We start from the raw sequence: 26,084 nt of genomic DNA on the forward strand, positions 1-26,084 counted from the left end.
TGTTTTTACCGCTGTCTGCACATGAACTAGCAGCACACGTGAACATGCTAATGGCGGATTTGCCTGAACAGAGATGTGCAAATGTACAAATCTAAATTTGCTGACAGACATTTTGGGTTACTTATAAAAATGATGGGAATTAACGGCCAACAATTTTCACCTTGATAAACATTTTTTAGTCTTATGCCTTACCCAGAATATAAAAATACGCATAAATACATTTAGATCATTTACTTTAATCATTACTATTGGATTGTGAAGAGACTTTCAACCAGCACAACAAAAAATGTTTCTGAAGACAATCACCTACTGCACCTTTAATTTATACTGCATATGTAAAAAACAACTGTGCATAACTTGGAGTAAAAAATGGAGTAACACAGAATTCAGAATTTCTCTCGCGATTCCTCTTCCTGTCATTCAAAACTCAGAATTTCGTCCAACCTTGAGGTGCAGTGTGAACTGTGTGTGTGTGTGACAGGTCTAAAGACAAGATCAATAGGCCTGTGGTCTCTCCCAGAGGGAGGATCGTGAAGATAATAGATGAGGTTGGGGTGAACGAGACGCCCCTCTCCCTGTCCACATGCGCACGCACCGGCCTCTCCTCTTCACACCCCCTACCAACATGCCACCATCTCCAAATTGAACATGAAAGCCAGCACCTCTGGGCTGCAGCTTTCCCTCTAATGAATTACTATTTTTTCCCTTCAGATGTTTTCTGTTCCACCTCCCCCCAAACGGCACCCCAGACTGAGGCATCCGCTAATAAATTGCTTGTGGCGGGTGTCACGGGGCGGCCAGGACACTACATGAGGTGGCAGCGGCGCTTAGCTTCCATCCCTCCCCCATCTCTTACGTAGATTAATCTGATGTATATATGCATGTGTGGACGTACTCTGCATAACGCACTTTACATAAGAGATACATCAATTTTACTATGTGTCTACAGGAGTCCAGGGGTCTTTGTGACAGCACTCATATCTGGCGCTGATGTGATGCAATGCCTGTGAAGATCTTATTTCTAATCATGGAGCCTTTCAGGACAGAGGTGACTTCAGCTGGGGTGTCGTTAACATTGATACAAAAGCTGGCAGGACCGTGCATTAATATTCATGCGTGTGAATGGAGCTGGAGCTGTCATGCGGGACAGTTCCAGTAAGTGTGAGTGAACTCAAGTGCCGATGAGTGGGCAGGGTTCAGATGAAGGGAGGACTGACTAAACAAATGCAAAACTAACATGTAGGCTAATCCTGTTTCAAGAGTGCTGTAGAATAGGGGAGGTGGAATAGAAGAAATTGGAGCAAGAGGTATGTTTGAGATGCTACTTGTACTGGAGAGGAATGAGATGTTGTTTAGCACTTGATTAGATGTTGATTACCCCTATGAAAGCTGCATACCCAGCAGGATTTCACAATGCAATATACTTGATTTTAAAAGGCAATCAGTGACATTTAAAAAAAAAAAAACTAATATACATTCTTAGTATAACCATGCATTTTAACAAGTATTATTCTAGTGACCTAAATTTAATTCCTGAACACCTTAGGAAATGTATAGCAACACCCTAGCCATATATATTTACACTAGATGTCGCCTACGCTTTGTTGTCTATTGGAAGGAATGCGTCAATAGAGCCGCCATTTTAATATAGGGTAGCGCTCCTTTGAAATGAATGTGGGACCAAGGTGTAGTGGAGAACTGGCTATCGGGAGCAATAGATATGTAAACATTTATACATATATCTATGATCGGAAGTTTTATGACCCAGTGGTCTGCATGCAAATACCTTTTTAAATTATGATGATTACAATTTTACATTACTTTTCAACATCGATGGATAAGTGATCACACAGGCATTGTAGACAAAGAGCATGTGTTTGTGTGCATGGAAATGTATCATCTGGCCTCTCTGTTAAATTTGATCCAATCCATGTCCTCAACACACCCCCTCTCCTGCTTTCACTTCTAATTATGGAGGGAGTGATTGGTTTGTGAATGAATCTCCGTTATGAACAACTCGTGTGAACCATCAATATCCCTGCGTCTCAATGTGCATATCCACCTTTCTGATCTAAATAGTATAAAACATTTTTAATATCTAATAATTTAGAGTAGACAGTAAGCACATTAGTGCTAAAGCACATAGTGCAAGTTGTTTGCTATTTTGGCTTAGGGTCAGTGCAGTAAGTGACTGTATTATCATCAATATCGTTACTTGTTGAGCACAAAAGTTCGTAAAATCCAAAAACATAAAAAGAGAAATTTTACCTTTTGAAATGTTCTGCATTTATGATTTGACCATTACTACACACAGTGTTACAGTCCAGCATCTTCAGATTGGCTTTAGTCTCGACTAGAATGACTTTTGTCCCGGGAGCACTGTACAAATGTGTTAAAAAGTTGCCAAAACTACAGTAACTGCTTAAAACTGACTAGAACAATGAAGTAAGCAGCAACAACACAGCAACTCATTAAAACTTCCCTGAACCTTTTAGCAACCCTTACATACTAGCAACCACACAAAACACCCCAGCAAGTAGAAAGCACAAAGCATCTTATTCATAACCTTAGCAACACCTTAGCAACAACATAAAACCATGCACCAAGCCACAAAATGGCTCAATGAACACTTTGTGGACACCTTAACACTCCCCTAACAACAACACAAAACATCCACCCAGCAACAAATCAACGAATTACATCCATCTTTCCTAAACACTTTAGGAACAGCATACCAACTCCTTAGCAACAACACAGAACTCTCTAGCATCTAGAAAATCAACTCATTATACACATCCTTCCTAAACACATTAGCAACAGCAAAGCAACACCGTAACAACAACACAGAAAAACTCCCTTGCGCCAAGCAACAATTCAACTAATTAAAAACCTGCCTTGTAAACTGCACAAAGCCTCTAAGCAACCACACAAAACACCCAAACAATGTGTCAATTTAAAATTTCTTTAAGAAAACAACATTTTAAAAAAGGCAAAATAAAAATAATAGACAAAATAAACATGAATCACAAAAGCACATCACGTGTGTAATTATACAAGTGTTGCCCTGAGATCATATGTGGCATATGGCCATAATACAGACCTGGACATTTTGCAGCCCACTGGACTTCTTTGATTGGCCCGCGTGAAGTATTTATTTAGTTTAAATTCAACCCTAAACAGGGCCTTGCAATACGCAGGTCTGATATTGCAAGTCAACAAAAGGAGCTTTAACATATTGGGCCCTATCATACACCCGGTGCAATGCGCGGCGCAATAGTCTTTTGCTACTTTAAGCTTGGCGCAAGGGTCATTTTGAGGTGTTGCGCCACACTGTTTAAATGGCAAATGCATTTGCGCTCAAATGTGCGCCCATGGGCGTTCTGGTATAAAAAAGCAGGCGTGTTTTGGTGCATTGCTATTTTGAGAAACTGTAAACAGTCTGTTCTTTAGACCAGAACAAAGTCGGTCTATTGTCTGGCGCAAAGTGCGCCTGGCTTACACACTACACACAAGATGTAGAGCAATACGCAAATATCTTTACATATGAAAAATATATAATATCTTAAAGATATACATAATAAGGATATATATATAGGATATAAATATAAATGATTAAAATATTACAAAACATATTAATTTCTAGCCTACATGAATTTAAAAACCACTGCCTTCATACTTTCTTCATCTCTGGAAGCTTTTTCAGTTCATTCAATTTGCTTTTGTATAATGTTATTATTATTAGCAGTATTATTTATTATATCCATATTTATATTTGTTTAATTAAAAACAAGCTTAGATTTGTCCACCTGTCAGGTTTTAGACCATATGGGGCATAGCAGGTGTATTTGGAAATAATAATAATATTTTGACCACACTTTGTTATTATTAATCATTTATTCGTTTGCTGGAAATTAGAACTGAATTTAGAAATAGTTTTGAAACAAATCTTTGCACTTAACAAATGAAATTAATTATTTATAGCCTAATTGATGTCTGTGCGGTAAGGTTTCCCTATCCACGAGAGCAAAAGCGAACGTGAACTTACTTCATGTAAATAGCAATGTGCTTATGGCGCGGCGCAGCTGGCTCTTAAAGTTAATGGGAGATGAGACTCTGATTGGTTTATTCTCAAAACCTATAACTCATTAAGAAACTAAACTCAACCTTTTTAGACTATGCGCCATGGCGCAAAGCGGATTTTCCCGTCCTTAAGTTAGCAAAAATGCATTCTGACATGCCCTGAAAGCGTTTGCGCCCTGCGTTTTGCGCTCTGCGGATGGACTGTCAAAATAGAGCCTATAGTGTCTTTTGTGCGCTCAGTTTCTATATTTCATATGGGGACAGAAGGGATGCATATGTGGTATGTCATGCTCACATTTTCCAGGTACCGCGAGTTATAAAAAAAAAATGTAAACAATTCAGAGTGCCGTGATGGAACCACGAGTCATGTGACAGGAACCAACCAGGCAGCTTCACACTTTGTTACATCCCTGATGTTAAATGTCTAGGACACAGTAATAAAGGTAGACTAATTACCTCAGATTAATGATTTAACAAATCCAGATACAGATCTTCTCTGAGTGATGATCCTTACATTACATATCCACCTCACATTCAACCTGACTACAGTGCACTTGTTCAGCCCAACACAGGCTATAAATTCTTTCACTGAACAAGAACAATATATAAATGAATGAATGAATGAATAAATAAATAATATTAAAAATGTATTTAGGGTGAAGCATTGAATCAAACAACCCAGTGGCATTTATATGAAGGTAATATTGTGATGTGTTTACTGTGTGTAAAATGTTTTTTTTTTTTTTTTTTTTTTTTTTTTTTTACTTTAGAGCTTTTATTGTATTGGTCTAGCCCCCTTAAAACTGTCCCAGAGTCTAATGTGGCCCCTTGAAAAAATTAATTGCCCACCCTTGCCATAATGCATGCCATTTAAAACCCCTGTAGGCAATGTACATCACAGTATGCAGTACACAAAGACAGAAAAGGCAGAGCAACTGAAAAAAAGCTGGCTTTTAAAAGCTAAATGTATTTGCCTCCCACCTACAGACATTTCTTCCCTCGACAAGTGGCTGAGGCTTGTTGCTTTTGCCTTCATGCCAGTTAAATTAATTGTGCAGCAGTGATACTAATAGGCCACTATTCATGCCTGGTTAGCTCTGCGTGTGTGTGTGTGAGAGAGAGAGAGAGAGAGAGAGAGAGAGATAGAGCGAGAGAGAGAGAGGGGAGGGAAGTACTAAAGAGGCTCACAATCAGGAGGAGGAGGAGGGTTTCTCTTGGGAACTGGGAGGAATAAAGGGTGTCTGAGGGTAGGAGGACACACACACACACACACACACACACACACACACACACACACACACACACACACACACACACACACACACACACACACACACACATACATACATACACATACACACACACACACACACACACACACACACACACAGTTAGCCACTTGGGCCAGAGATTACAAAGCAGAGGAAGGCTTGATGCGGGCGGCGTGGCGTGTGCCACCTGCTGTCCCGGGGTGTCTTGGGAATAAAGGGCCTCGTGCTTCAGCCAGGAGACACTGTTGCTGTATCAATTGTCAAGCAGCAGGAACGACCCTCCCGGGACCAGGGAGACAGTAAGACCTAATCAGCAGGAGTGACAGGGGACAAGGCGACACAGTGGAGTCATGGGGGACAAGCATGGGGGACTTTTGTCCAATTATTCATGACTTCATGGCTGGTAAAAAAAAAAAAAAAAAAGAAAGCACAGACGCTAAAGAGGCACGAGACATCAAAAGAGGACAAACAAATGAATTAGGCAAGTGTGAAGAGAGGCAACTAACTCCCTTTATAGCCCTTATGGACCACAGCAATGCAGGTCGAGACATAACTACGATTTTAATTTAGGAAATGTCAATTGAGTAGCTAGTTCTTTGCAGTCACTTTTACTTAGAAATACTTTGAAATAAAAAAAAAACCGTAAAAACATCTCACACTGTACAAAAAAATCTATTTGTGTTGACAGCATGAAAGAATTAAGTTAACTTATTAGTTTTTTACAAATTGAAGTTTATTGAACACGAAACAATTAAGTTGTCCCCCCCCAAATCTCAAGAATTGTGTTGTTTCACCACTTTAGCTGTAAATTAAAGAACTAAATTGGGAGTAATAAAAGGTGTGACAAATAAAAAAAGAATAGATAAAAGTGTAGGGAGGGAGAGAGAGAGAGAGAGAGAGAGAGAGAGAGAGAGAGAAATAGAGAGAAATAGAGAGATAGACAGATAGTACAGAACAGGACAGCTGGTGTCTGCCCAGAGGATCGCCGAATTAAAGGGATTTAAAGGGAAGAAGCTGCACTGGTGCTCTGGAGAGGGAAAATCCTCCAAAAAAACCCTCCCAAACTCCTGGTGTGCCCTCTTCTTTTCTCCTGCTCCAGACACAAGTGACTGGCCTCAGAAGTTTTTAGATGCACTTAAAACTAAATCACGAGTAAAGTAACGCATTATGTAAAATATTAAGTAATGATATTTGAGTTTCTTTTTTAAAAACGTAACTCAAGTTACTTTTTAGATTAATTAATTTGCTTTTAAAAAAATAGTTTGCTAAATTAAAATTAGAGTAATCACGTTGAATCACACTTAATGAGAGAATCCACCAGAACATACAAAAACCTAAATAACAGAACCTTACAATTCTGTGATGGAAGTATTCTCATTATTTTGAACACATGGAATAAGTAATAATAAATAAAAAATAAAATAGTAGCAAACACATTGCTTTTAACTTTCATTGGTTTGTATATAGGGCATGTATAGAAAGTTGTCAGATGGTAACATTATTCAAAAATGTTTAAAGGTAAATGAAGGTTGTAAAGTGTGTCGTTAATTGCAAAGCTTCTCTATTCAAAAAAGAAAAATAGCCTGCACAGATATACTGAGCAAAAATAACTTTCTAGAATAATGAACAGTGTATGAAACAAATAAAACATGAAATCAAAAAATAAAATCACTAAAAAATACAAAAATAAATCACAAAAAAATATATATATATATTGTTATAGTGTAATCGTGATTAAATCACTTCCAAAAGAAAAAGTTTGTTTTGACACAATATATGTGTGTATTGCATATTTGTATTATGCATATGTAACACAAACATACATAAGAACAAAACCATAATAAAAATTGTTACATAGATATTTACATTTGTACATAATTTCTATCATATACATCTATTGATCCACTAATTCATTTTCCTTCAGCTTAGTCCCTTTATTCATCAGGGGTCGCCACAGCGGAATGAACGCCAACTTATCCAGCATATGTTTTACACAGCGGATGCCTTTCCAGCTGCAACCCAGTACTGGGAAACATCCATACACACTCATTCACACTAATACACTAAGGACAATTTAGTTTATTCAATTCACCTATAGCACATGTCTTTGGACTGTGGGGAAACCGGAGCACTAGCAGAAAACCCACATGAACAGAGGGAGAACAAGCAAACTCAACACAGAAATGCCAACTGACCCAGCCGAAACTTAAACCAGCAACCTCCTTGCTGTGAGGTGACTGCTAACCACTGAGCCATTGTGTCGCCCATATACATATATACTGTATATATATTATCTCTAAATACAATTAAGCATTTTCTTAAATATATGCATGCATGCGTGTTTATATTTACACACATAATAAATTTATACAGTACACACACACACACATGTCAAAACAAACTATTATTTTGGATACAATTGATTGTGATTAATCTCTGCGTTAAAAATATATAAAAATTGAACAATAATGACTTCAGTTGCAAAAATAACTCAAAACTTCTGTAAATTTAATTGCTTTGAATTTTAAAAGGATAGTTCACCCCAATGTGAAAATGTCCTCACTATTTACACTCTATACCCCTGTAGTTATAAACTTTTATGAATTTCTTTCTTCTCTTGAACGCTGTAGATATAAAGAAGAATGTTAGAAGCCAGCAGGACCATTGACATTCATAATATGATAAAAAATACAAAGGAAGTTAATTGCTGCTGTTTTCCATCATTCTTCAAATTATCTTTTTTTTAATTGAACATAAGAAAGAAACAAAATAAGCTTAAATCAAGAGGAGGACATTATGTTGACAATTTAAATTTTAGGGTGAACATATCTCTTTAAGTGACATTTAAAAAATACTGTGCAAATACTGCTTTGGGCTGCTGGTGTGTTAGTCATGTGTGTTTAACACTTCAAATTTGTTTGCACTGAAAATACTGACCTGCCAGGCGGTTGTTGACTCGGTTGTGGCGTGACCACAACCAAATGACAGCGCCAGACAGCGAGTTGACCTGATCCATGCTCTCCGCGGCCATAGCCTCAAAGTGAGTTGCGCACGGCCTGCAACCGAAAAAACTGCTGACGTAACCTCTCATAGCCAGCAGCACTTCCTGAGGCTCTGAGACTAACACACAGAAAAGAGGAAATGGACAAAAAAGAGAGAGAGAGAAAAAAAGAGGAAGATAAATGAAAATGCTATTAAAGAAGCAATGTTTTTGGATGCATAAAAAACATAAAACATTCAATGACTTCATATATTTCAGTAAAGGAATGTCATTGTAGGGGTGTGCAGTATTTATAGTCTATGATAATCTTGGAACTGTTTTTGTTTTTTATTCCATTATTATTTTATAACCATTATCAAGTATGTCACTCACTTTGCAACAAACAATACATTTTGAATTAAAAAGTATTAACCTATACTTATTGTTGAAGTAAAAAAATATCAGTTTCTTCTTTAAATTTGCAAGATATGATGCATGTATAGTTAAAGTCAAAATTATAAGCCCTCACGATTTTTCTTTTTTCAAATATTTCCCAAAAGATGTGTAAAAGCAAGTTTTTTTTTTCTTTTTTTAAACAGTATTTTCTACTGGAGAAAGTCTTATTTGTTTTATTTCAACTAGAATAAAAGCAGTTTTAAATTTTTAAGCCTTTAAATGTCACTTTAAGCTGAATATTGTCAATATGTACTGTCATCATGGCAAAAATTTAATTAATCAGTTATTAGAAATGAGTTATTACAACTGTTTAGAAATCTGTTGACAAAAAAAATCTTCTGAAAACAGAAATTGGGGAAAAATATACAGGGTTAATAATTTATGATGGTTAATAATTCTGACTTCAACTGTATATAGATTTATAGATTTTAACATTCTAACAAATAAGAAGTAAATATTCTGTAATTCACACTTTTAGACACAACAATGTAAATTTTTATCAGTGAAAAATTTTTTTAAATAAACTATATTGGAGCAACAATTTGTTTCTAAAGAAATGACATTAAATGAATCAAGAAAGCAGATGATTCAATGATCCATACACAGTTGCTGTTTCTCAAAATGCATTCTTCATGCGTCCTCAGGTTCTCGGGTAACGTCATCATCAAGACCGCAAGAACGGAAGACGCGTAAAAGTTCCAGGATGTGTTCTTGATATCGAGAATGCATCAATGCAGACTTGAGTGCAAAACTCGCTGGAGAGATCTGAGAAGTCATTACGGCCGAATAAAGGCGGTGGGAAGTGCAGCATTTTACATTTACATTTAGTGATTTTATATATATATTATTAAAGTTCAGAGATATAACTTATTTGTCTCAGGAGTTTCCCTAAATGAAATGGATGAAAGTAAACATTAATATGAAAATCTTAATAAAGTCATAAACACATTAAGAGTGTTTATTTGCTAAAGTTTAAAAAATTGTTTTAAAATCATTTTAAAATCTGTTTTATTTGTATTGTGCAACGTATATTTGTAAAATCTTTATACATAGTACGTATTGTGAAAAGAGGAAAAACAATACATCGTTGTATCAATGCTGTAATGTTTAAATAGTTTCCTGTTAAAAACGCATAAAGGTCACGTGACCATCAGGAGGAACCAGAGAAGAACGCAGCATCTCATTTCTCACAGGACGCATTCTCTGTTTGCGGTCTCTTGAGTTCATTCTTTCGAGGTTACTTGGCAAGACCGGTCTCCACACGAACGCAAGCCTGTTCTCTGCGTTCTTGGATTTGGGAATTGAATCAACCATTTTGAACAAATCGATTGAAAAAATTATGCAATGAATCAATCAATACGAAGCATTGCTGCCACCTACTGACAGTTTTACAGTCATATTTATAAGCACAACACAATATGCAGGGCCTACACCTAAAATTATGTTTTGGCTGTAACACTACTCATAAATAAGCCAAGGTGTTTAATTAATTTAATGGAAATATAAAAATATACTGATATATTATTGGTCATTTTCACTGTAGTGTACAATAAATATAAAAAATTGTTAACTAGGCATAATTCCACAATTATGTTATAAATAACCATCCAAAAAACATTATGTAATCATAAATAGTACATTTTATAATAGTATTATATTACAATATAAAAAATACCATGGAATACAACAACAATAATAGAAATTATAAGAGTATATACACTAGTATTTAATATATAATAATAATAATAATAATATCATAATATAATTCTATAATAAATAAATTATTATATAAAAAATAAGAGTATATATAATAAGATTTAATATAAAATAATAATAAAAAGAACAATAACATTATATCATAATACAATTTTATACATAATATAATGCAATATAATAAAGTTATGGGCGACGCAGTGGCGCAGTAGGTAGTGCTGTTGCCTCAAAGCAAGAAGGTTGCTGGTTCGAGTCTCGGCTGGGTCAGTTGGCATTTCTGTGTGGAGTTTGCATGTTCTCCCTGCGTTCATGTGGGGTTCCTCCGAGTGCTCCGGTTTCCCCCAGAGTCCAAAGACATGCAGTACAGTTGAATTGGGTAGGCTAAATTGTCCATAGTGTACGAGTGTGTGTGTGTTTGGGGATGTTTCCCAGAAAGGGGTTGCAGCTGGAAGGGCATCTATATTATAATAATAATATAATATAATAATAATATAATATAATATAATATAATATAATATAATATAATATAATATAATATAATATAATATAATATAATACGATAATATAAAATAATAATATAATATAATATAATATAATATAATATAATATAATATAATATAATATAATATAATATAATATAATATAATATAATAATATAATATAATATAAAATATAATAAAAAATAGTTTTCTAATGCATCAAAACTCCAAACTTTAGCAGCTTGCTAATAGACACAAACACACTCAGTCTGTGAGTCTGAACCCCCGATTAGCCTACACTAATGCTTCCGATTCTATTCTCTCCAACACAATGCATTCTAAGGACAAGTCACCGCAAGGAGTAACAGGTCAGTTCTGACCCTGAATGCTCTTTCTGTTAGTTTAGTACTGCGTTCAGTGCACTTCTTTCTTTCTGTGTTTAGATGGTGGTCATAATCCAGAGCATTGCCAGTAGACAGATGGACACCCCCTGTCCCCTGGCCTTCCATCTGCAGGTTACATGACCCCCCCTTCACCCGCTCACACAAACACAAACAGACATCCACACGCAGATGCCCCTCCGCTCTTCTTCCGCCCACTGTAAGCTGCTGGATTAAGTGTGAGTGGAGAAGCTGTGTTCACATTAACCCTTCAGATTCAAATAATCTAAACAAATCCCTCTCCTCTACCTACACAATTACTCTTCCAGCAGCAAAACAAGGCTCAAGAATAACTAGCACCTCGGTTTCCTGGAATATGACACTCTGGTGCGTGTTTGTATTGGTGAAGATGGATTTTTTTAACAAAACATAGCATAAACACGCACAGACGGCCACACACAGGCCAATACAGATGAATGTCGGGCTTCTTCACACAATGGACAAGGCTCATCCATCTCAAAAGGGCCTTGGAGGTTGTGACACAGCAGCTGATGGCAGGTCACTGAGGGGTCACACAATTTGACCTGGGACTACTGTTTTATTTTACATAAGCTGAAAGTTATGTCCGGTTTATATTTTAAAGGTTATACTGTATTTCTGGCTCTTCTTCAAACTCTTGCTACAATTATTTGACTGTGATCCTGCTTGCTTAGTATGAATGGCAGAATGCCAGCTTGTCTATTTAAAAAAAAAAAAAAAACAGAGAAGCCTGCAGTTTTCCAAGCCTGCAGATTCTATATGTACAGCTTATATTTCTAAAAAAACTGGATGTTATACTTTATAATGGTGTTTGTTGAGTTTAGTTTTTATCATTTTTTTTGTTATAGAAACATATTGGATTTCTTAAAGATAGCATCTTTTTACAAGCTTGATATCACGGAAGAAGTTTGGATTGATCATCAACAATACCACTTTTAATTACAATTAAAAAAAAACAAAAAAAAAACATTGTGTGTTTATTGGGAGCACTGTCCGAAAAAAAATGTTTAATAAAGAAATAAGATTTGTACTAAGGATATTATAACTGGTTGCATAAAAAAAATGATAACAGTACTTTGGATGACAGAAGGTTCTCCAAAGGTGGCCCAGTGGATTTAGAGACTTAAAACAGGTCTATGCAATGGGGAAAAAATGCTTGCCTGATATTTTTCTGAAGAGGTGGAAAAGTATTACAATATATTTAGATATGACCATTTAGAGGTTAATTAACCAATCACCAATGTATTCTGAGGTAACTACAATGTAACACAATGTAACGTGATGTACAAATAAAGCCCCTGAAAAGTATTTATAATAATTTTTATTTGTTTATTTTGTATTATTTATATTATCATTATTTTTGTTTATTCCCTCATCTGTAAGGGATTAAATTGTAGGGTAAGAGGATGTTCTAAAAAAATAAATAAATAAGTAAAACCCAATTTGTACAGCTATACAAAGTTTTGACCTGTGCATAATTCTGTAGCACCAATGTGTTTTATAGTAAAACAAGAGGAATAAATATATATTTATTATATATATTTTTTGCCTAATTTATGATTTAATGTTCTAATTATTACATCAGTCTAACTTCAATATAACACTTCTGCTAATCTCCACAGTATACCAAAACAGTTGCTGATGCTAAGCAATTACACTCTGGAGCCCGGGCATGCTTCACTTAATAACTATCAGTGTGATGTAGTCAAGGTCAAAGACTATAGAATACACAAGATGTGTCACTCGTATAGTTTTAAATGGGGAAAAGTGCAAATGAAGCCCCGCCTTTTAGCACAAGAGCCAATCATCGATTACTTTAGACTGACGATTCTTCGGGGAAGGGGCTCGGAGCAGACTGAGTTTCTGCAAATTTGTGTGATTCGAATGTTTAGAAATGAAAGTAATGAGACATTGGTTATTGTTGTTTCCTAATATTAAATTTAATAGCTTGGCTTGAAATGACTTGCCTTAAAGGGAACTTTGTCAAGGTGCTGTGCATATTATTAGTACCTGTGCTTCCCATTTCTTTAGCCTGCACTGTAAGCACATGGAAGAGGGTCCAAACGGCACAGGGGTATCCACGATATCGGGCCTGAGATCCCTGACAGCCCACCCACTGCACGCCCTCAGGCAGCACTGCGTCGCTCGTCTAAAAGCACACACAAACACTCTCAATTGACTTGTGCGTTTCACTTGTGAATCAATTGAAGCCAATCAATTTTCCTTTCAGTCACTCCTCAAATGAAGTGAAGCAATGAAATGAGGTACGGCTGTTGTAGGAAATAAAACCCACTGATAATTTTCAAACACATACATAAATAGAAAAAGACTATAATAAACAGAATCAAACTGTGATTTGGAACACATTTAAAGCTCCTTTTGGTCAGTTTCCTGTGCAGATTTACTCATCAGTTGATTGGTAGGTTTGCCTATAAGAGGTGGTGATCTTGATGACAACAGCTCATTTCCTTACGGAGGCCTTCTTACTTCCGCATTGATCTATTGATTCATTGATTGAGCTGCTAAAAGCTAATGATGTCACTAACTCTGCTTCAGTGTATGTTTGTGTGTGAAGGTATGTAAGCTTCAGCATCAAGCAGTGGAGATCAAAATTAGACCAGTTTAAAATTAATGGAATCTTCATCAATCAAAATATGCCCTTTATCTGGACAACTTGCTGTTGGAGGATTTAAGTTTCTTTCGAATGACTTGACAACTTGCAAAAACTATAAAACAGACCCCCTAGTTTTTCGCGTTTGCTGAATCCAACGCAAAGTGAAGTTTCACAAATTAATTTCCAGAGGAGCACGTGATATTATTGAGAACGACTGGCTTCTCATCAGTAATCAGTAATAATCCAATCAGAGTGATCCAAGCTTACTATAAATGGATCGTTTTCTTCCTACTGCTCTATCTTCATTTTGGAAGGATCCCCCCTTCCACCCCATCTCCTCCTTTTTCTCTCTTTTCCAAGAGGGAGCTCTCGAGAACTACCAGATCTCGGATCCCCTTATATGCATATTGACTGGGCGGGAGCCTTGGGCTCAAGTATCTCTGAACTCAGGGTTCTCTCCCAGGACAGCATGCCAAACCTGCTATAAACACTAAGCATATCTAAGTGGAAACTCTTGAAATCAACAAAAAGTCGTCATTTTAGCGATCCTGCAAAACTATTATTTTAAACGCAAAATAAATCGCAAAAAATGTAAATAATCTCATAAAAAATCCAAATCCAAAACAAATAATCATATTAGATTTATTTCAGTTTGCGATTGTTTTACATGACTTATAGACATTGGATACACAGCTCAGTTGATGTGTTTGAGTGTGTCTCGAAAAAAAAGACGTCTCATCTGCGCCCTCACAATCAATACATTACATGTGCAGTAGCAGATGCAGGTGAAGTGTGAGTGATTTACATGTGAAGTCAATGCAAAGATCCTGTGGCGCAAATAGAGTGAATAGCATGGCGCAAATTGGGCGTTTTGTGACTTTGACGTGCGTCAGACTGCAATAGAAAGTGTGAGCAAACATGTAACAAATGGAGCAATGGAACAGACAGAAAAGCAAGCAGCTTACAATGATGGAGATTGGATCAAGGATGGTCGCCGCTGGACAAGACAGAATTGAAGGACATTATTTTTTGCTTTACATGTATGATTGGTATTATGATGCACATCAAATCGATAAATGATTTTGTTAAACTCTTTCCCAGCAGTTAACGAGAGAAAATGATTCCCTGCCATTGGTGAGTTTTATGCCAATTCGTGTTTTAGGTGTATTAAGGTAGGGGAAGCCCTAACGCATGTCCGGAGTGAGGTACATGATATCAGATACTCCGGTGAGTGAAATCTGAGAGAGAGAAAATAAGATTGTGAAATAAGAATCACACAATCTTTCTTTGGCTTAATCTTTACCATTTATTTCTGTTTTAGATCTATTCTTGACAACAGACCAAAATAAAGAAGCTTTATTTTTATGATTTGTGTCATTGTGTCAGATTACACACCTAAAAGGCTGCCTAATAATATATATAGATATATATATAGATATCGCAAAATTGTCTGCAACTGACCACCAAAAGATCAGTCATCTTTAATCGCAAAAAAAAATATTGAAAATTAGGGGGTCTGGTAAAAGCTGGAAATTCTTCTTCCAGTTAAATAGGGTTGGTCAGATATTTTATAAAACAACAACAACAGACTGACATAATTAACCAGTGGAATCTGAAAGTTTTCTCAAAAAAAAAAAAAAAATTTTTTTCAAAAACCTAATTTAGGTTTTTGTAATTTACTTTAGAAAATACGCAACTCATGAAATAGGTGTTAAAATCGATCTTTTACTCCTGATGGTATAACTTAAAATAGGACTAAGAGGTGACCTTGACATTTAGAAAACTGCAGGTTGTTTTTAAATTCAGATCTCCACTGTATAGACTTGCATCACCCAAAATAAAAATTTCTGTAATCATTTAATCCATTTGAACGTCTTTACAGAAAATATATTTATTAAAAAAAATGTCTTAGTGCCTACAAAATGAAAATCAACGTTGTTTTGGTCCCCAAAGACTTTCATTGTATGAACGAAATGACTTCTATTCAGCTGGTTTGGATTGACGTGGGTGAGAAACTGATGACAGAATACTTATCCTTTTAAGTAAACACAGCACTTTTAACCACATTTAAACATCTAACTCATAACTCATATTCATTTGCCATATGAAACAGTTTTTATGCAGGCTGCATGTGATGTGGAACGACAAGGCTTGAAATTGTGCTTGCACTGGCTTAAACAGTTCAAATAGATGTTTTAATAAATTTAAATGAGTGACAGCATCCCAATACGCTGACCTCATGACCCAAGTCTAAGTGGAGAAATGCTTGCGTCAAAGTATTGACAAGTCCAGGTACCTTTTCAAGTAAATGCAGTCCTTTGATAAGTCAAACCTCTGCTTGTCAAAACTATTATTTATCATGTCTAATAGTGTTTATAGTCGCAAATAGAAATAAAATATGAAAACAAACTAAAGTAGGGTCGACCAACCTGTACGACATTGTCCAGGACGTCTCTGAAATCACTATATTTGATCTCGGTCCCCTTCTGTGATTGTAACCAACTGTCCACAGCCTGTAATGCACTCTTTACAGATGGACGGCCTGGGAAATACTGCAAAAACATAACAAACATATAATCACACACACACACACACACACACACACACACTTGTGTTTGGGACAAAGCTAGAATAAAACATTTCATCAATTCCCATAAGTCCTTTTAAAGCTAATAAATGTGATGACTATTTCTGCAATACCAATAGATGCTGTCAAATGGCGAGATCACCAGATTCGCTAATGTGCTACTTTAAGACGCTAAGTGACAGCAAAACTACACACTGCAGTGCTTTGAAGCAAGCAATGAAAATGCGGCCCTTTAAACAAGAATAAATGTCTTTGCACACTGAAGTGCAAAATTTTCGTATGAGTTTTCTTCATATTCATATGCAAAAAACTTGTCAAGTAAAACAAACCTTGCACAAAGAGTCCGATGCATATTAATTAATCCTTCCAGGAAAAAACGCAAAACATTACAAAGTCAGTTTAAGCAGTGATACATTGTTCTCCTCTCTCTTGCCCAAAGTAGAAAAAGAAAGAGGACAAGACATATTGTGTTCATTTAATACTAGCCTACATAGAGAGGAAGGAGAGTTCTCCTCCTTATCAAAGAGCAGCACTACGATTATTCAGAAATGCAAAGTTTATTTCAGGAAATCAGTGGAATTTTGATACATTGCTTGTGATACTTCACACATTCACGAATGTAAACAAATCCTGAACAGAGATTGGCAGTACATACAGTCAGACCATGCTTTCTATTATAATGTCTGGGCAGTACATCATATGTATGGACACACACACACACTAAACAGCAGCAAGGCAGAGGTGCTTCAGTCACTGAATTCATATTGGGGTTCTCAACTGTCTGCCACGTTCTGTGTCTTATCTGTACCTCATGTGATGGCATTCTGTATTTAGCTTTTTGCTTGTATGGTGGCTCTGAACTGTCAAAACACCTCTCCAAGCGTTTTTTTTTTTATGCAAAAAGCAGGGAAAAAAAAAAAAAAGAAAAAAAAAAAAACTAACCTGGTATGAATGATTTTTTGACAGATAAAAATTTCGGAGGCAGTGTGTCAATACGATTGTGTAGACGAAAATTTCAGATTCAGTGAGCATTAACCTCAAATATGTCAGTTTTAGGACCATTATTAAAAGTAACAGTAACCTTAACAGTACTAATAAATAATAATTATTGAACAACTATTTACTGTCAAAAATATAAGTACTGTAGTTTTTTTAATAAAAAATGTATTAGCTTTTATACAGAGTTTCTATGTCTCATCAAGTCAAAATTAAGACTTTTTAAAATCTTTTAAAGACCATTTTAATACCATAATAAACTAAATTTCAGACTAAATCCTAAAGATCTTTTGAATGGCCAAGTTAAAACCTTAAAAAATCAAAATAAACATTATTATAAAGAAGATTAAACCATATAAATAATTAAATGGACTTAATAAATAAGTGTTTCTTAAAATTTGTATTACAAAATATACATTTGGATGAGTAAATATAGTGATTAGATGGGTGTTGGCCTAATTGGGTATAGTTTTACATGGACAAAGAAAAATTAAGACCTGTTTAAAATTATTTAAGGCCTACCACAACATATTTCAGTGGATTTAAGACTTTTTAGGGTCTAAAATTTGTTTTTGGAAATTTAAGACATTTTAAGACCCAGCAGATACCCTGTTTATACCAAAGAAACAAATAACAATTTTAAAAAACGATTTTAGACCATAATTTATAAACTGTTTTGATCATAAATCATACCACATTTACTATGTACGAGAACATTCTATTTACTAAGTACAAAAATTCATAGAATATAAATGTACAATTATTAATGCAAGTAATTTGTAAATCACTGAGAAAAACAAAGAATAAAATAAATATTATAATATTAAACATCAGCATATCATTACAACAATATACTTTAAATGTGTTTTAGTGTGCTTTAGTGTAAAAAAGTAAGCAACACAAGATGTACTACTGTTAAATGTATTATTACATTACTTTTCTTGCAGATTTAATAGTGTAAAAAAAAATGTGCGTGGAAGTCTGGAAGCTCAGTGAAGTAATGAGCATCCTGTGCCATGTGGCACGAGGGAATGGACAGATTCAATGGCCCTGGACAGACGCCAGTGCTGACCTTACAATTCTGTGTCTGAGCTGAGGCCACAAAGCCAACGCTAACATTCTGTCACGACCCCATAAACACAGCCACATCAGAGCAGTCCAAGCCCAGTGTGTGTGCGTATGTGTTTGTGGTGAGGGCCTACAGGATCCCAGAGGTGCACCTTTCTTTGATTTGTGCTCTTGCGTCTTTTCAATTTTCCTGCGGCCATCTGTTCAGCACGGTGCAGCCTTCTATTCATCACCCTCTAACAGGATCTCTATTAAAACGCGGCTCACTTAAAAAGGCCTTGCGGAGATTTACTTAACCCCAACGCCCCACTCCATTCTGATTTGTTTCCTTAATCTGGGAGATTCAACCATTGAGAACGCAGCCAAGGCGGAAAGCTAATCAAAGCTGCACAGGTGGGAAAAGGAGAAAGTCTCTAGTCTGTTACTGAGTGTGAGTAACTGAACAGATCTGTGCACTAGTCTGGCCTCTAACTAGTGTGAAAAGCTCATTAAGGGACCTGGGTGTTGAAGTGGGTAATCTGGGATTTCTCATACAAAAGGCATTGTTTAAAACTAGGTGAAAACTCTGCTCTGAACTGCAATCAAAACAACAAGGGCGACATGAATAACTCTCCGGGGTGACGAATGAGAGACCGTGAAATCATTCTGTTACGCTCCAAGGTCTCTCTAAGATATATGTAAAAAAAAAAAAAAAGTGTCTGATGAAAATCAAAAAGGTTTTATTATTTGACATGGTTAAAACTGTAAAATCAACTAAAGGAGAAAAGAATGTCAACAAACTGGCTCACACTTTGATATTAACTATACTCAAAAGCATATGGACACTGGATATACTTACACTTTATTTAAGTATAAAGTCAAAGGTTTTTTGTCATTTTTTGAGTGTTTTAAAGGTTTAAATTGTCCAAATTGCAATATCTTGCTACAGGGGTGCTGCAGGGCTCAGTTCTAGGGCCATTACTCTTCTTCATTTACAATAGGATATGCCATTCAAAAACATGGTTTTTAAATTAAAATATTTCACAATATCACTGTTTTACTTTATCACACAAATCAACACTTTTTTTAATAAGTCAATGCACTGCAAGCGTTAGAAACATTATTCAGAAACAAAAATCAAATCGACCCCAACCTTTTGTACAATATTGTAACATGCATGAAAGCATCATTTAAATAAACATAATGCAGGTCTGTTGAAAGCTTGATTATGATTGGTTGCAGAACAGATACGTTTTATATTCAGGAAAACACAGCAAAAGGAGTTCCAGACAGGTTGACAGCATTACAAATGCATATAACTATGCCAAATGGTTTCAATTATTTTAAAAGTCCTTCCACCAAATGAACCAAAACAAAAAAATATAAGCAAATAAACTGACATGCAGAAAAACTGTAGTCAGTGCTGCCCTGCAACATTATCAACATAATAGCTATGCAAATGTGAAAATGAACAAATCTCAGAATCCAAATAGTGTTTAATATTGTTGCTGTTCATTAACGTAAGAGTTTTGCAAACAGTAACGTAAACTACATCAATTAAATAGTTTTGCAATTGAAAGCAACACAACATTTCAGCTGAAAACTGGTGAGAGATGATACAGTACACACTTTATTAGGTACACCTGTCCAATTGCTTGTTAATAAAAATTTCTAATCAGGCAAATCACATGGCAGCAACTCAACACATTTAGGCATGTAGACATGGTCAAGACAATCTACTGCAGTTCAAACCGAGCATCAGAATGGCGAAGAAAGGTGATTTAGGTGACTTTGAATGTTGCATGCTTGTTGGTGCCAGATGGACTGGTCTGAGTATTTCAGAAACTGCTGATCTACTGGGATGATCACGCATAAACTTCTCTAGCATTTACAGAGAATGGTCCGAAAAAGAGAAAATATCCAGTAAGCAGCGGTTTTGTAGGTGCAAATGCCTTGTTAATGCCAGAGGCCAGAGGAGAATGGCCAGACTGATTCGAGCTGATAAAAATGCAACAGTAACTCAGAAGCAGAAGAGCATCTCTGAACACACAACACGTCCAACCTTAAGGCGGATGGGCTGCAGTAGCAGAAGACCACACCAGGAGCCACTCCTGTTAGCTAAGAACAGGAAACTGAGGCTACAATTCGCACAGGCTCACCAAAATTGGACAATAGAAGATTGGAAAAATGTTGCCTGGTCTGATAAGTTTCGATTTCTCCTGCAATATTTAGATGGCAGAGTCAGATTTTGTCATTAACAACATGAAAGAAAGCAAGGACCTATCCTGCCTTGTATCAATGATTCAGGCTAGTGGTGGTGATTTAATGGTGTGGGGGATATTTTCTTGGCACACTTTGGGCCTATTAGTACCAATTGAGCATCATGTCAACGCCTACCTGAGTATCGTCGCTGCCATGTCCATCCCTTTATGACCACAGTGTACCCATCTTCTAATGGCTACTTCCAGCAGGATAATGCACCATGTCATAAAGCGAGAATCATCTCAGACTGGTTTCTTGAACATGACAATGAGTTGACTGTACTTAAATGGCCTCCACAGTCACTAGATCTCAATCCAATAGAGCACTTTTGGGATGTGGTGGAACGGGAGATTCGCATCATGGATGTGCAGCCGAAAAATCAGCAGCAACTGCGTGATGCTATCATGTCCATATGAACCAAAAGAAAGGAATATTTCCAGTACCTTGCTGAATCTATGCCACAAAAGAGTGAGGTAGTTCTGAAGGCAAAATGGGGTTCAACTCGGTACTAGTAAGGTGTACCTAATAAAGTGGCCAGTGAGTGTACATAAGGTAATGTGTACTGTAGACTATACACAGACTATGCAGTAGGTAATGTTAACCTAAGGTGCACATTATTTTCAAATAATTCAATGGACATCCTATCTATTATATCTAAGAATAATCTTCTTCCTTACTATCATTATTTTTAAAGAAATATAGCACAAAAAAATCACTTCACTTTAAAAAAATGTAATATTCCAAAAAGCATAGCATAGCAGAGCAATGCAACAGCATTAGCAAAAATGGCCCAGAAATGCCATTTGTTTACAGAGTGAAGCAAGTGTCCGAATACTTTCACAGACCCTCCTCATGTTTATCGTCTCGGTAGAACATATTTTCTGAGATACCCTGACAGTTTTTCCAACAGCATATTGTCAATCATGCCGAATGAGAGTATATACAGCCTCTGCATATTCCATCTACCAAAAGCGATATAGATCACGAACCACAAACAGCCCTTTCCAATCACTGTCCTGACTGATCCAGCCCCCTGCTCTCCCTTCTTACGCCCCTTCAGACCATGACAATCCACTTCACCCCAGCAATATGTCATCTTCAATCCGATTAGTATCAGCATTCGAGAAACCACAGTCTCTCTCTCTCTCTCTGCAGAGGTTCAAAAGAGAGACATCTGTTGACCCCGTCCTGAAGAACAGCTCTGTTTAATCTCCCCCATTCGGACACGTACTGTATACAAGTGGGTTAGTGTTGTCGAATGCATCAAAATTTTGTTTTCTGCAGTATTGAGGCCTACCACGCTCTTTCTATGACTGCAGGTTCACAGTTTCACTATTTTCGTCTGTATATTTGTTCTGTTGCATTTATGCATGTTCATTTATTCATTTTCCTTTGGCTTTGTCTCTTTATTCATCAGGGGTCGCCACAGCGGAATGAACCGACAACTTATCCAGTATATATTTTATGCAACGGATGTCCTACCATAGTTAAAGCCAGTACTGGGAAACACCTATACACTCTCACATTCACACTCATACACTACGGCCAATTTAGTTTATTCAATTCAGCTGTACCGCATATCTTTGGACTGTGGGGGAAACCGGAGGATCAGGAGGAAACCCACACCAACACCAACACGGGGAGAACATGAAAACTCCACACAGAAACGCTAACTCACCCAGCCGGGACTCGAACTAGCCACCTCCTTGTTGTAAGGCGAAAGTGCTAACCACTGAGCCACTGTGCTGCTCTATTTATGCATGTTGTTGGTTGTGATTTGCTTGTTCGTTTAATACTGATGGTCCAGTTGTCTTCAATAATGTTCTGACTTTACGCAAGTTACTTTTCTAATACTGAAACAGGAATTCAGAACTGTGAAATTTACCAGAATGTTACATGGATCAAAGCAAGTTATATTTTGCTATTTTATTTTACTTTTTTCATCTTAAAATTAGAACAATTGGGCTGACTGAGCCAGTAGTTAAAAAAAATGCCTGAGATTTTGACAAAATGAAAATATAAGTGCAAACATTGTCACTTAATTAATACTGTGATATTGAAAATTTCATTTTTTTTAAAGTATCATAAGTTAGAAAGCTATTGAAAGCTATATTTATTTTCAGATTAATTGGTTAATATTCATGGTAATAAAACGTTTATATTTGTTTTATTTATTCCACATTAAAAAAAAAAAAAAATTGGGCTGACTGGGCTTTTTTCTATTTAAACTTCCCAGGTTCTGCAGGTTGCAATGTTCTGAATTTTGCTTGCCAATCTTAAGCCAATTGTAATGGTTTGTCTTGGTTCAATTTGGAATTTCCCCAACCAACTGCAGAGCCCAGAGGACCAGATTGTGTGCTCGGACAAAAAAGTCCCTGACTGGAGATTTTGACAAAATATTGTCACTTAAATTAATACTGTGATATTAAAAATGGTATTGAGTATCAGTAGTTTTTTTTAAGCTATTATAAATTAGAAATATGACTATCTACACCTAGAGTTATTTAAAAAAAAACTTTAATTTATGTTAATATTTAATAGTTAACATTCATGTTAATAAAATGTTCTTATTTGTTTCATTATTCCACATTAAAAACAGCAAAAACACACATTTAGAGCCTTTTTCCCTGTAAAATCCATGAGATGTGCTTGGTTTCATTACCGAAATTAAAAAATGCATAAATATTGTAATTTTAATTGATCATGTGGCAGTATTTCTCCTTCGACCAATTCAAAACGGTAATCGGTATTAATATTTTCTACCAATGCATAGTATTATCATCATATCATATTTGTCGTTTAGTTATAAGCAAATGTCATTCAGTTACAAGTATGATTATATGATATGATTATTGTCATTATCATTAGTCATTTAGTTGAAAGCAGGCCCACACACAGATTACTGCAGATTTGTAGCCCATCATTACGTCTATTTACTTGAGTAAATGCGTGTACATTTATATTTATTCAGTTTTTTTTATTTTAGTAATATTATTGACTAATATGAAAAATGTTCATATGATTTATTTACAATACAGTTTGTAAAGTAATATTTTCTGTCTTTTAGTAGATATATTACATGAGAGATTATCCTTGTTTACCAAATAAGTGAATCTAATTGGATTTGCATTGTAAAGATTTAATAAAAGTTAAAAAGATATATATATATATTTTTTCATATGTTAAATTTTGTTATGATACTCCCAAAATTATTCTGCATAAATAAAATAAATAGTAAAAACATACATGCAGATTTTGCCTAGCCCTATAGGTCAGAATTGTCAATATTCTCACAACACTAAAGTGAGCCACGTAAAAGCAATCTAAACTGTTAAACTGGCACTAAACCAACATCAGATACTGGTTAACCATTTAACCAGGGGTCTCAAAAACAACAGACAAAAAAAAACAACAACAAGTAATTTAGGACACAATTGCCTGAAATAAAAAATGGAGTCCTGCCTGGATGTGGACCTCAGATTGCCTTCTAATGCCTTGTGTTTTTCTCTCCCTCTTGCGTGGCTGGAAGCCTCTTTCAAGAAAGCAGGATAAAGATGGGTAATCCTAAAACCTCTTTGTAATGCTCTCATGTCTCCAAGATCCACTATTTTAATCCTGAAATACACGTTCTGATTCATACAAATCCGGATTGTGCTGCAAACCCAGATACGGTACATGGAGCATGACCGAGGAAAACACTTCTGTTGACCTAGTATGTCAGTAAACAGCTGTGCTAACTAGCATTTAAGACTGGATGAAGGACCACCAAACATGCAGAAGACCCCCAGACATGAATAGGCTAAAATGTAAAAGGCATCCTATAGCTTTATGTGTACTTGATGAGACCAAATTTATAGTCAAAGATGTTCGATATTATAAATGGTTTTAATAGAATATTTTTTCCAAATACATTTATTACTTTTAAAATAATTTCTAGTTTAATTTGTATCAAATTTTGGATCATTTATTTGATCTTAATTTATGTTATAAAGAACATTCACCGGCCACTTTATTAGGTACACTGCACAATCATACGGCAGCAACTCAATGCATTTAGACATGTAGACATGATCAAGACGATCTGCTGCAGTCCAAACAGAGCATCAGAATGGGGAAGAAAGGTGATTTAAGTGACTTTGAACGTGTCATGGTTGTTGATGCCAGACAGGCTGGTCTGAGTATATTGGAAACTGCTGATCTACTGGGATTTTCACGCAGAAACATCTCTAGTGTTGATTTCTGTAGCGATATTCGAATAATAGGGTTAGAATTCGGTATCAACTACATGAAAGCATGGATCCATGGTGTGGGGGATATTTTCTTGCCACACTTTGGGCCCATTAGTACCAATTTAGCATGTTGTCAACGCCACAGCCTACCCGTGTATTGTTGCTCACCATGTCCATCCCTCTATGACAACAGTGTACCCATTTTCGAATGGCTACTTCTAGCAGGATAACGTACCATGTCATACAGCGTGAATCATCTCAGACTGGGTTTTGAACATGTGATGTTCAAATTGAATGGAATGGGAGAGTAAGGAGTACCTAATAAAGTGGCCGGTGAGTGTACATATATCAGGATTTTTTTATGACAACATAAACTTAATTTAATCAAATAAAATTAACAATTTGGTAAATATAAGAATACTTTCAAAAACAATAAAAGTTAATAAAAGACTAGGTATTTATTCATTTAAAATTCATGACCAAGCTTAGTTTTGTATAGTTTGTGTTTTTAATTTTTTTATTTTAATCCATCTAATCATAAATGTATTACTTTAGTTTTCAGTTTTTAGTTTTAGTTAAAATAATTAAATCATAAAAAATAATTGTAAGTTCAAACAAATGGAAACAAGCATTAAACTGGTTTACATTTCATATATACATTATATACATTTCATGTGTTCCAGTTAACATTTATTTTATTTACTTAAAAAATAAAAGTCTTTTTATTTTAGATTTTTTTTTTTAAACAAAACATTCCTCTCGGGTTTTCAGAGAAGGTTCAGGATGAGAGTGCAGGTTGTGACATTCACAGGATTATCCCATTACATCAGTCTGTCTGCAGTCTAAGCATCTTAAACTAAACACCAAACCTGTAAGCAACCTAACTGTGTTTAGCATTCAAGCCACTGTACAGATCTCTAGTTCAGTGTGTGTGTGTGTGTGTGTGTGTGT

At 35.8% G+C, this 26,084-nt stretch overlaps 1 protein-coding gene and 1 long non-coding RNA gene across 2 annotated transcripts in view; both read right to left on the minus strand.

Annotated features, from left to right (window-relative positions):
- Positions 1 to 26,084, minus strand: part of qsox1 (quiescin Q6 sulfhydryl oxidase 1) — a 51,988-nt gene that overhangs the window by 2,675 nt on the left and 23,229 nt on the right. Inside the window, exons 9-11 of the mRNA NM_001128364.1 lie at positions 16,442 to 16,564; positions 13,409 to 13,547; positions 8,289 to 8,471 (exon numbers count right to left, since the gene is read on the minus strand). Of these exons, the coding sequence (NP_001121836.1) occupies positions 8,289 to 8,471; positions 13,409 to 13,547; positions 16,442 to 16,564 (445 nt within the window). The remainder of the gene's footprint in view (positions 1 to 8,288; positions 8,472 to 13,408; positions 13,548 to 16,441; positions 16,565 to 26,084) is intronic.
- LOC141375592 (uncharacterized) lies at positions 4,413 to 5,751 on the minus strand. Its single transcript, XR_012384176.1, has 2 exons — positions 5,539 to 5,751; positions 4,413 to 5,321 (listed from the first exon to the last, which is right to left on the minus strand). It is a non-coding gene; the product is annotated as an uncharacterized lncRNA (long non-coding RNA).

Source organism: Danio rerio, chromosome 8 (genome assembly GCF_049306965.1).
Source record: "Danio rerio strain Tuebingen ecotype United States chromosome 8, GRCz12tu, whole genome shotgun sequence".
In the NCBI taxonomy this organism is placed as follows: domain Eukaryota; kingdom Metazoa; phylum Chordata; class Actinopteri; order Cypriniformes; family Danionidae; genus Danio; species Danio rerio.